The 13339-nt window shown below is 41.5% G+C and overlaps 1 protein-coding gene across 9 annotated transcripts in view; it reads right to left on the bottom strand.

Annotated features, from left to right (window-relative positions):
* Positions 1–857: 857 nt before the first annotated feature.
* Positions 858–13339, bottom strand: part of meis1b (Meis homeobox 1 b) — a 64579-nt gene continuing 52097 nt past the window's right edge. The window contains exons 10-13 of one of the 9 annotated variants that reach the window (XM_081351814.1): positions 7266–7324; positions 6279–6368; positions 5672–5765; positions 858–2281 (exon numbers count right to left, since the gene is read on the bottom strand). In XM_081351814.1, the coding sequence (XP_081207940.1) occupies positions 5707–5765; positions 6279–6368; positions 7266–7324 (208 nt within the window). In that variant the 3' untranslated portion in view covers positions 858–2281; positions 5672–5706. Of the gene's footprint in view, positions 2282–5671; positions 5766–6171; positions 6369–7184; positions 7325–13339 lie in introns of all 9 variants that reach the window. The other 8 variants (XM_081351813.1, XM_081351815.1, XR_014029123.1 and 5 more) reach the window with 8 other exon arrangements.

Genomic DNA, 13339 nt, shown 5'->3' with positions numbered 1-13339 from the left:
ATTAGCGCCTCGGACCATGTTCACACTTTACATTAAAGTGTTCTTGTAACTTATGTGTTATTATAATTATAACAACAAAATGTGTAATTACATGCAACTCTTAAAATAATAACTTCCTGTTAATTTGGGTTACTCAGAACATAATTACTCTGTGGACACTGCAATGAAAGGTGTGACCCAAAGATTTTAGATGGAATAAACCTGTAGGCCAAGCCTCAAGTTCAGACCATGTTCTTTTTTGTTTTACATTACAGCATTCTTGTAACTCATGTGTTATTATAATAAAAAAAAAAAATGAAATTACATGCAACGCATAAAATAATAACTTCTTGTTCATTTGCCTGTAGGTCTATAAAAGTCTCAAATTATGATCCCTGGCTAAAAAATATAGGTGGCTTATAGACACATAAAGTTTGATTCAAGCACCAACATAGGCTCTAGGTTTATGTCTCGCTAACATCACAAATGTGAACACCTCAGTGTAATAGTTTGGGAAATTAGATCAAGTTGTTTAATTTTGGATTCATTACTAAGGGTGGGAAAATCATGTAATGTGGTTATCAAAATTAACAACAACAAAAAAAAAAAAACTGCCAATCAAATTAAAATGAACATTGGCTAATGAATAATAGAACCATTTTGAAAATCTTCAGTATTAATGGGGGTTATCTAATGTTGAGGGAAACTACTCTTATTTTGTAGCTGAAAACAAAAAAGGAAATTAAATTTCCCAAAATTTTTAAAGGATTTGTAGTATATGTGTGACAGCCAGACAAAACCTGAAGGTTATATTCAGTAAACCTAAAGCGTCAAAAATGAAACACTCCTAAAAACAAACCAGGCCAGGAATCCTCAAATATATGAAAATAGCTCATGTTCCCCTCTTTTTACACAAAATTTATTCATTTACAATGTATACATAAACTCTTCAAAATTCAAACAAGTGATAGCAACAAGTTAAACCAATATCCCCCCAAAAAACAGGCTTGCTTAATCAAAAGCATGAATCCCAAATCCCATTTATAACTTAAACTCTGAAAGTGTGATGGGTTGGCTTCACACACACACACACACACACACACACACACACACACACACACACACACACACACACACACACACACACACACACACACACACACACACACACACACACACACACACACACACACAAAGTCATTCACACATGCTTGTTCTTCACATTCAGCTTCTCACACATCCAGTAAAGGTAAGTGAAAATAATTTTCATTGGTTCCAATGGTGATGGGGCCAGTTCCATTATGATGTATAAATTGGGAATGCAAAATGGAGACCTCCTGAAAGGCAGGAGGATGTGGCTCAGACAGGTGGATTTCACTCAGTTTCTTCCTAAGGCCATGATGAGTCTTGGAAAATCCGCCCTCCCACAGGACAATAAAAAAAAAAAAAAAAAAAAAATTGGCCTGGCAAACATGTATTCAATGAAGAATTGATTTATTCACATATATTTTTTTTTTCTCGTTTAAACGCAAAGTGATTTATGGAGTAGGCCAAAAGTCTATGGAGATGGCACACACATAGTGTGGAAAGAAAAAAAGTTCACATCCTTTTTAAAAAAAAAAATCTATTAGAAACAGCATAATATGCAGAACAATACGATAGCATTTACAATACTTTTTCCCCAGTTCTTATGAAAGTCCAATGCAATTTTACAACAGTATACAGTATGTCCTCATCCCTCCCCTTTAGAGGCTGATATAGTAATAAATTCAATCTCTCTCTCTTGCTCTCTCTCTCTCTCTTTCTTTTTTGTGTCTAAGCAAAGGGCACCTCCTTTTAAAGTGTCCCATAGTATACAGAAATCTGCTTCTTTCTTGGTCCGAATCTATAGCCAAGATGCAAGCTCCTCAGTCTCTGTAGCAAGTCAGTATGTAATCGGTGCTTCGCAAGCCCCAGAAAAACCAATCGCAGCTCCTCATCTGTCCATCGCAGTCATTTAAAGAATCCGTTTTAGTAAATTACTGGGCATGGATGTCCATGAATTGTCCTCCCATGTTAGGGTCTCCTGGATTGAACATAGGGGGGCTAGAGGCTGACATGGGCATGGCAGGGTGTGGTGGTCCTCCGTGCATTAACATCGCTGGGTGGTGGGGGTGTCCAGGGATGTAGGAACGCATGGGAGGGCCGTGCCGCAACTGAGCAGGGTGGTGGGGCATCTGGGAGGCGCTGTAGCCTGGTTGCCCCATAGCCATACCCACTGGGCCACTGTGTGACAGGTAATCCCCTGGCATGCCTTGTAGTCCTAAGGGGGGGGGGGGGGAAGCAGAAGATCATAGTGATTATTGATGACGCATTTGTAATAGTCAGACATAACGTTATCTATATTATGTTTGCGAGGTCATCAAGCCGACAGTTTTCTTTCACAAGAAAGATCTGACTCGACAATCACAGCACCAGAAAACATACGAGTCATGTGGTTGTAAGAGAAGCCTTCGAGGGAGGACTGTCCTCTGTAATGAATGGGAAGAGACTAGAAGAGGAATCTGTGTATTGGGAGAGGGTGGCTCTCTAGGGACTAACTCACTGGCCTGAACACAGCACTTTGCTGCTGCATGCACCAGGGATCTGTACTCAGTGCCGTATCCATCAGGTCTGGAATCTGCCACGGTCATACCCGACTAGTCAACTGGCAGGTTGTCCTTCACTAAGGTCAACCAGAAAGCTGATATGTAGCTGTTGTTAGGCTTAATTTGCTCATTTTATATTCATCTCAGAGAACAACGCTATGATGAAATCTATATGAGTGGCTGCCCACTGGATAATAGTGACTATGATGTGCCTATATTATAGGCATTGACCCTTTATTTAACTAGAGGACAATCACCAATAATTTTACTGTATCTTAAAATTGTCATTACATGTTGGTTGTATTATTGAAATAATACAAATGTAAAGTCTAACACTAAATGGCACATAGGTGGAAATGAACTGCCATTTGCCCTAAGCACGGGCCAAGTCTTTATGCCAGAGGAAGCCACAACAATGACAAATGAGGTAAAATAAGCCATGCCTTTATTCTACGTTCTCCCCTCACTTATCTCACTTTAAACACAATGAGCAAAGGTCTGTGGCTCGCTCTGAGAGCCCCTCAGAGAAACGGCACCATTGTGCTTAAATTAGAGACGAAAGGTGAAAATTTACAAAGGCCGTCACTTGAGAGGCCTCACCTGGGTGCGTGCACGTGCCACGAGCAGAAAGGCCACTAACCCTGTGACAGCGGCAATACAAAGCAACAAATCAACCTCAAGTTAAAACAGCCCTTTTGTTATTATTCTGATTATAGGTCTTTAGGTTTCAGCTTTAGAATGACATATATAATGGTTGGTGTTTTGCACTAGCATGTGGAGTGGTAATCTGTATGCCCCTGCAGTTATTTACTACTAAAGGCCTGACCCAAGCTTTTGAGGGGTCATCAGCTGTATTTGATTTCAATCCTTGTACACGTCGTTTAGTGAGGAAGGAAAACATCCACTCTATCAGAAAAGCAATACTCGGACGTGAAAAGGGCACACGTTGCAAATGTGGTTTTTCACTTAATAAGTCAATCAATACATTGAGTTCCTTGCCTGTCTATTTTCAGAGGTGCCATGGGACCAAATCAACAGGGGATGTTTGACATAGACAATACAGGAGCCAAACCCCTAAAGACCCATTCCCCCCTAAAAGTAAAAGTTCAGAGCAGAAAAATGGGTACCTTGACCCTGCAAAAGGTTAACAAACTTCTGCTTAATGAATGGGAGGAATGAAATTTCAGACAAAGGAGTCTCCAGCAGAGCTTCCAGCTCACCAAAGCATACCAGCTTTGGACGGGGAGGGCAACATTTTTGTCCATATGCCCATAATTAATGCTCTGCGTTCACTATTGTCTTGAAATTAAAATGAAATTTTTTTTGGCCACCCTTGGCTAATTTTGTTGAAGAAACACAAAGAATGGTACAGGGGGAAATGGTCATAAAACAGTCGTTCCCTCGTTTATCAAAGGCTCGCCCTCTTCTGCTTGAGTAGCCAGGCTTTATCCACGCTGACAGGTGTATTGTTTCGGAGAGCTATAAGCTCTATAATCGTCATGGGCAGAAAGCATAACGCTTTGCTAAGTAGGTTTAATTGGCTTTGGTTTTAAGTAATGTTGCAGTGTGACTGCTTGGAACACCTTAATTTCAGGTCTTTGGACTTCCCAGCAAATAACTGCTTAATCTCGCCTTGAGGAGAATTCCTCAACTAATGAAAATTGCTTATAAAATATAATGAAGCCTTGGTCTCTTAATCAAATAAGATAACGTTTTTTGTAATAACCTATTAATTTAATTGGTCGCGAAGTATAAAACACATCACTTACATTTAATTGACCTAGAAACTATAGTAACAATATTTAAATTAGACAAGCTAGGAATTTTCAGTGATGAAGCAATAAAGACCAGGCATTTTTCACCATGGCGACATATTTCTGTCACACTCTGCCTCCTTTCTTTCCTCATTTCCCCCTCTCGCTCGCTCTCTTTTTCCCCTCAACCCATCTCATCTAAGATTCCACACGCGGCCCAATTACAGAATTCGGCAAGCAAATTGAGGCTGTTTAAAGCAGGTTTCTCACATGTCTTCTGGGAACTACGGCAGCTGCTGTAAGCAGCCATTTGGACACCGGGAAACACTCTCTGTGTTTAGATATGCACACAAAGCGTGGACGTGACGTTTAAAGCACAGAGCTTGTGTTATCAGCCTATGTCTCTCGGTTAAAGACAGCCAAGTAGAGAGTATCTTTGACAACAGAGGCATTCTGTGCTTGGCTGCATTAATGATCGCTATTTTTGTATACTGAATAAGTCAAATCCATTTGTCACACCGCTTGTGATGGCATATTTAATTTGGATATAGTCAATTAGGCTGGACTAAGCGGTGTACCCTGCTGTGCACACCTCCATTTTGCACTCCTTCATCTCCCCTGCCTTTGCCATTAGTAATCCTATTAGGAAAGACAGACAAGAAAATAGTGGACCAAGTCAGGGTCGATAGAAGCAGCTCCACCTAAAACATTCCAGGCAAGACTGACATAATTTCCAAATGTGTGGCTATGTATTTGTCTGTGGGGTGAGAGAGCGATTCTTTGTGCGTTGCCTCGCAGGTTGGTGTATAAATGTAACTCATGCATCAACTGTAGGGAGACAGATTTATGACACTTTGGGGACATGCACTTTTCTCTCCTTGCACTGCTGCAGACTGCTTACATTTTGCCAATCAGTCTGTTGCTATGGTAACACACCCCTCCCTTTCTCCGACCAAAACCCCAATCTCAATCCCCCCACCCTCCATTCGCCTCTTTCCCCACACAGCTATTCCTCCTCTCTGCTCTCTCTCTCGCCCACACTCATTTCCCCTTTCTATATGACTCTATGCACAGTTTAGTAACATGGCCAAAAATTTTCATAAGAAAATATGACAAAGATCACACACAAGCACACAAACTCCTGATTGAAGCTAGTCACCCACAAGAACAAGAAATATTAGTATTGGTAAGCAGGAAAAAGCAGTGTGTTGTCTCAAGGAAAAGAGACATTTCTCTCCCATTTCATAAAAGCAAATCAAATGAATTGCTGAAAACATTGTGGATGCTTGGTGACCCTGCTTTTGTACTTACTTCCCCCATTGCTTTGCGATTGGTTAACTAGAAGGTTACATGTAGTGCCATTGTCCCTCCATGCCCATATTCATGCCCATCCCACTCATAGGCCCTAGAAGGAGAGAAAACAATCGAAGAAGAAGATGCCGAAAGATGAGAAAATAAACAGACAACAGCTCAGAGACAGGAGGTCAAGAAACAAAAGCACAATCCCCGTTTATTAAAAGAAAAGTGAAGAACACCATCTAGTACAAATAAGACAATATAAGTAAAAAAAAAAAAAATACAAGTAAATAATGCATTCAAAGGTTGGAAGGAAGCCTGGCTTTGGACAAATCCAGCAGTTTAACTGGTGAGGTGGGAGGGAATGAGTGATTAGCAACAGTGACCAGTTGCACAGGGTGGAACAGACTTAGATTCAGAGAGGAGAGCAAATTATGTGAAGATGGTTATTAGAAAGCAAAAGTCTAAGAAAGGAAACATGAAGGGACAAAGGGGTATAATGCATTGGACCACACCTGTGCTAGCCAAGGGTCTCAGAGTCAGTCTGAGAAGGAGGTAGTGATGGGGGGCTTGTGGGAAGGTGGGAGATGTCAGAGGAGAAGACGACACGCCAAGGTCTTACCAGGTGGTCTGATTCCCATGTGCTGCTGGCCGTCCATCACGAAGCCTCCCATGGGTTGACCATCTGGGTTGTAGGGAGCTCCTTGACTTACTGCAGGAGGGTATGGTGAGGGAATGTGGGGGAAATGAACAGTGGTCAATTAGTGCTTTTAATTAAGTTTCAGTCACAGGAGAAACATCATCTGTTAGCCCACATGCAGACTGAGGCATTTCGCACAGTTTCTTTGGGTTTTGTGAGAGATAAAACACTTGACAGAACATGCTCAATGAAGCTTAAGTACTAGGATCAAAGAACTAAGCATATATCCTATAGATGCAGAAAACATTTTTAGACAGCACTTTAGTGAAACTGTTCAATAATAAATATAAGGAAAACCAAAGTGATATATTTTTTCCCCACACAACCTAATTGAGATGTACTTACCATGAGTTCACGCTATTGAAAGTGTGTGTGCTGGGGGGTTATTTGGTCAAAAACAACAGCTCAACCCCAATGAATGCCTTTGAACTTTACGGAGTCCCTAATGCAACCCTGCCCCCTGAACCCTATTACAGGTAATAAACTTTACAGCAGTCCACAACAAGCCATGCACCAGGGGCACTGTTCACTACCAGGAAGAACTGAACTAGGAGGCAAACACAGCCAATACAGAATAAAAATACTGATGAATATCCTCTTTACTTGGCCGAACTGCTCTCCATTTAACTTTTGGAGGATAATGAGTTGGATAAGGAGGAAACAGTTGTAGTTACTGTTTCAATACTTTAATCCATCGTATGTGTTTGCTCGCTTATCTTTGTCACTGGGTTATATAGCGCCCAAGTCAGCATGATTAGTGCTTTGGGTTAATTGGATGGATTTTAGTGGTCAATCATTGTTGACATCCAGGCTGGGCTAAGTATTTACCGGCAGGTGGGCCTCCGGGTGCATGGCTTGCAGGGGGCTTTCGCCTGCGGGACTTGAATACAGAAACTATGGGGGACTTGCCTGCTCGGTTGGACTGGTCGATCATGGGCTGCACTATTCTTCTTCTTGCGTTAATGAACCTGTAAAAAACAAGATAATGCAACATATGATGGAAAAGTGACTGGAGTTTTTGCTGTCTTTTTCTGTAAACACAGTCATGTCCATGCTTGCTGCTGTCCAGATCAGCCCAGATAACTAATCAGAGGGGTAATTGGGGGATTTTTTTTCTCTAATCCTCTAGTACTCCAGTGGGAGTGTCAGAGAGTTGTTCCATAACACAGAAATGTTCACAAAGCTTATGACTTGTACAAACGTGCGCTGGCTTAATATATATTGCCTACTGAGCGAAGTGAAACAAAAGCACTTTGAAGACAGTGGTGTTTTTATCTATCTATGCAGTTCAAGAGACTCCTTTTCCTTTTTTCTATTAACTTTATTTTAAACCACTGAGCAATCCCACCCCTGATGCCAGATGTAACGCAGTTGATATGCACCACAGGAATTAACATGTTTAGGAAATGTTTACTAACAGAAAAAGTGTTGCATTGTCAAAGAACACTATACAAGCCATGTTTTCTTTTTCCTTGTGTCTCCCTAGAGGGAGAATAATGAAACTGTGGGTTCAATGAGGAGTTGTTGTTTTTTTTACTTCGCTGAAAAAAGCAGGCTGCTCTGCATTTCTGCATATTGTGCATAACATTTATGATAAAAACATATCTGGCCCCTGTAGCTTCTGACCCACAACCTCCTTGCACCATACATCAGAGTGCTCGGGTCTTGTTGTGCCTAAATCCCCTCTAGTGACCCCGTGACCCTGGTCACCTCCAGGAGACTAAGCTCAGGGGTTCCAACTTGATTTATGTCCTCCTGCTGTTACCACAGTTGGACACTTCCATTTCATCCTTTGAGGGGGGAATTAGTAGACTTTTAAGGAAACAATAGCTCCACTCCTCTTTTCAGGCTGAGAAAAGCAAGGGAGGAGAGCTTGGGGTGGAGGGATAGAGCGAGAGAAAGAGAGAAAGGGAGAAATAAAGAGACAGAGCAGAACTAACGGACAAAGCAATTTTCACATAGGCATCTGCTAGGCTTCTTGCTTCTTAATTATAAAATGGATCATTTGAACTTATTTTAACCCAGAAATCGACTACAGTTTGAATAATGAACTATATTATTCTGATTTTTGTTTTTCTATTTAATTATAATTCAATTTTGGTTAAGGTGACTTTTAGGTACCCTTCATGCTTACCCATGGTAATAGTACTGTATGTAGGGAATGGCCTCTTGTGTTGTAAAGGTTTGTATTTTAATGTATTTAATGGTAAAATGTATTTTACCAGAGAACACAACTTTCTCATATATTTATCACCAATATCACTCTACGGCATCACCTTAAAGGCTGAAAAAAAAAAAGATTGGGGAGGAATGTACTGACATGGCAGTGCACCATCAAATGAGAGAATGTCTGGAGTTTTATCACCAGCAGTGGGCTGGAGAGCAGGGGGAGTCTCAGACTAGGCATTCCTTTTACTGCCTTCATCTCAGGCTGGGGTCAGGGGGGGGGGGTACTGTTGTCTATCTGCTGACCTCTGCCGTTTGGATTTTCCTCACTCGCTCTCCCTCTGCCTTTTTTCCACTCGCTTTCTTTCAAATTGTGGAAATGGCTGTTCTTTCTTTTTTTTTTTTTTAAGGTATCTTAAGCTTCCTCTCTCGTTCCTCCTTATATCTAAGGCCAGATGCGCCAAAAGCTGGAACAAAGGACAAGTGCTACACAATACCAGGCAGGGGGATGGAGAGGTGGTGGGGGTGAGGGTGGGGGTGTAGGAGTGTGAGGAAAAAGAGAAAGAATGGTCATGCTCTGTTCTGTGAGCCAGGCGGACGCCCTGGCGCTGACGGTTAAGAAGGCAATCAAAAGGAGCAGAGAGCCATACGGGCCAGGCTAAAGCTGGAGCCTCCATTAGGAGTAAAAGTTCACCTTTGCGCGACCTCTCCGCGCTATAGGACTGCGTTTATGGCCTGTTCAGTTTCTACTTCCCATAGGCACACAATGAAGCCAACTATTCAGTCTAGCTCGGGACAATGGGGGGCTATTTTAAAGCAAAACGCCACTAGTGGCACCTCCAAAGAAGGATAAAAAGAGGAGGGTTAAAAATACAGAGCTTCACTAAAAGGACAAGAAAAAAAGATTGAAATGAGAGTGTTTATAAGCCAAATGAACCTTGATAGAGGGCAGTTTGGTTCTTCTCATTCTGTTAGTGTGTGTGTGTGTGTGTGTGTGTGTGTGTGTGTGTGTGTGTGTGTGTGTGTGTGTGTGTGTGTGTGTGTTTCGTAATGTGTTGGAGCACTATTGCTCATTCCAGACTTCACTGTCGGGTCTGCCAGGGCCTCCGCTAATATCCCACTCTCATTACAAACGCACAGGTGTAGCACGAACGGCACGTGAAATGGCCAATTAAAAGCAAGAAATTGTCTTTTTCATCAGCTGCCTTTGTTGCGTGACCAATTAGGGAATAATTTAATAAGTGTTGCTGGAAAGATCTGGATTGAAGATACAAAAGGTTATATTTCAGTATGTCTATCTAAATGCATATGAAGTGTGTCATTTTTCTCAGAAATGCCCCCTTCGTCTGCTCGTTCCTTTTCTCTCAGATGTAAACTGTATGAGGGGGCGCATGCATGACTACGGAGGACCGAATTCACTCATGAAATCACATTTCAACACACTCAGCTGCATTTACATGTATATTAAAAACCCACAAACAGGCATATCAGTAATACCGATGGAATAGAATGATCTGATGATTCGGATCTGCATCTGAGGCTCTACAGGAATCTCCAGGAAAAATATGCATTAAAAGAAAATACATAAAATATGTTATGGCTTTAGGATAATTAAAAGTAAAATGTAAAAAAAAAAATGTAAAAAGTAAGAGTGCATTATCAATTTAGCTATTGTGCTAACTGTTTTTGGGAGAAACAAGCTATAAATATAGCTACAAACTACATTTTCAGTAGTTCAGTAGCTCAGCTGTTTTTAAAACATTGTAGCTTATACAGTTCCAAGTTACTTTGTGACATAACACTACATTGCTGCTTTTTTCGCACTGTATTGCACACACACATCAACTAATATTTATACATAGTGTTATATTCATTGATTTGTTCAAACTAAAAAAAAAAAAAAGGAATTGAGACTCTGCTTGAAATTTTAGTTCTTTTTTTTTCATTTTTTTTAATTTAAATGTAAAGAAAAATCATAAATGGGAAAAAAAATTCAAATGAATGTGCTTTCTAGCTTTGTAGCTATACATTTTATCTGTTCAAGTTTAATGTTGTCACCCTAACTGTGATGTTTCTTCATTCTTCATTCAAAAATTATACTAATTAAATTATAATTATAAATTAAATAGTTGTTAGCTTCTACTGTACTGAGCTACTTTTTCAAAATGATAGCTCAACTGCATAACGATTTCAAATAATGTGTAACTTGTACATTGGCAAACTACATTTTTGAAGTAGCTGCTTTAATTCAACTAGCTAATCAAGCAATAAGACCCCTCTGGTGAAACCAACTTTATTATCAGTGTCTGCTCCAGAGATCCATTTACTTAAGTAATTAGTAATTCACATGTTGGCATGCCTCAAGGCAATTTTTATAAATACGAGCATCTCATCTCGACCTAAAAGTCATAAAAGTCCACCTCGGCTCCTCCTCTCTCCGAGTCAATCTGGGGTCAGTCGCTATGGCCTGCCAGTGTTTAAATAAACTAGTCCAGCTGTTTGCTGCACAAATTCCATTTACACTCTTCCTCCCCCCACCCCAATCCACCCGCTCTCGCTCACACACACACACATACATACATTTTACACACTCCTTTTAATCAGTGCACTGCAAGCCAGGCCTGGAGGAGTGGTGTTAACCTGTTCCATTGCTGGAGACAGGCTAGAGGCAATGGGGCATACATAAAGGACCAACTTCCAACACCCGTTTGCATCTCTCACCTCAGACAATTCCATTCAGCCACATCACACCCCTCTTCCTCCCCTCGCACTGCATGTTTCTGCCTTTCTCACTTCTCTTCATGTTCTTAATAACACAGGTCTCCCCCTCGACCCCTCCGCTGCTTCTTAGACTGCCCTGGTTGGTGGAATCCCATAAGAAGAACCCACTCTGCTGGGTCTTGAGAAGCAGGGGCCATGTACACACTATTGCTAAAGATGGATGCCACTCTTTCTTCAGAGTGCTTATGCAAACGACTTGTTAATGCAGTGACATCATTCTCTTTTAGACACTGACAGATCATTTGAGGTGTGGTGCTAGAAAATCACAGAAACATAGGCATGTGTCTGGACTTATTTGTAAATTTTGCTTTAGCTGCTAACACCAGCTAATACCAAACATGTTGGCTTCCAGGTTTATTGCATACAACTGTGAGATTTGCCATAGTTATCATCAAGTCGACCTCTGGAATTTCTAGAGTGACTCCGCTATTCCGTACACATACAGAACAATATTTTGGGGGATTCACTCTCACATTTTAATGTAGTCATCACTCCCAAAACTTTGTAGTGGGTACGTGGCTAGCAATTCCTTGCTTCTAATTTCCACAGACATTACCGGGATTACCTGGTCCACTCTAGCAGAGAAAAACAGCCTGCTCAAAGAAAACAGAGGAGATGTAAAGGAGGCTCTCAAGTAGGGGCTGGTCTAATCCCTGCTGCATCAGCCCCTCTTCAACAGAGGCTGGCTATTACTTCAGCAAACTCACCCCCACAAGCTCCTCTCACCAAACAAAGTCGAAACCTTTCCATTAACAGAGCTGTGAAGTCCCCTCTAAAGCCGCTTTTAAAGAGTGGGGCCGCCGCCTGGGGGCTGAGGAACACACTTTATAAACACATAGTCGGTCTGTGAGAAAGAGAGAGGGCCGCAGCAGTGATCACTACGACTTGCTCGAGAGAACAATTCAGCCAGGAACATGCATGAAGACTTCAGTCCAGAAAACCTCCAGCTTGAGGCAAGAGGAGACCATTGCTGTGATCAACCTCTGTTGCGGCATTCAAACGACCGCTGAAAAACAAAGCGGAGCGCAACTGCTGCGAGGTGCTGGATATGCTTCAGAGACGGTTCCCCACTCCTCTGGAGTCGGGGACTATGAGGTCATTCTTGGCATGAACGCGGCCTGCCTGCTCTCCTCTGATTCTCCACCCAGTCCAGAGAGAGCAAGAGAAAGAGAGCAATAATACATCAGTGAGGGAGGGCACCATCACATGCCCACTTCACAAACACAACATTGGAACGCTCTCCATTCCATGTTGTTGCCTATCTCTGAAGGCTCTTCATGCAGCCTGATGCCCCAGGCAAGTGCTTGGGCCAGAGAGTACTCCCTCTCTGCCTGGGCAAACATGCAAACAAACAACCGCACAGTGTTGGGACGTCAACTGCAGGCCTGTGTGTGGCAGCACATGGCACATAAGAGAGGAAATGACATCACGGCGGCAGGTTTAATAGGTCCTCCGCCTAGCTGTCACTGTGGTGGTCTCTGCCGGGTGTTGTAGAGCTCATGCTGGCACCGCCAGTTCTATTGACACACATACAAGACCTTACACATAAGATCTGACTGGCCTTACTAACCACGCACTAACCAACTGAGTAAAACACTATTTTTACTTTAATAACTGACAGTATGTTCATTTGAATAACCAGTAGAGGCAAAACATGAAAGAATTAAGATTTGTGATCTGACAAGTTTAGTCACTTTTTTTTGCTTCAACTTGCCTTACAAAAACATACTGTGGCAGCACCACGTTAGTATCAGATCAAGTATTCTGATATATACAGAACCATGGTGCTGTTTGATTTATGCATCATTATATTTAATATAAAATGTAAGGTGTTGCAAAGAATAGGTAAACAATGTAAGATGGTGAAAATAGAAAGCAAGTGACAAAATGCATATGTTTGTTGACCAATGACAGGAGTTTTCATGAAACTCGTTTAAAAATCATTATTTTTGCAATTTCATTTGGTGAAGCTAATTGTGCAGAAATTGCACACTTCACATTTTAAAGAAAACATCATGGCTTGGACAATATTTTTA

Source organism: Scardinius erythrophthalmus (assembly GCF_964197995.2).
Source record: "Scardinius erythrophthalmus genome assembly, chromosome: 21".
Lineage (NCBI taxonomy): Eukaryota > Metazoa > Chordata > Actinopteri > Cypriniformes > Leuciscidae > Scardinius > Scardinius erythrophthalmus.
This window is presented reverse-complemented; position numbering and strand designations above follow the sequence as displayed.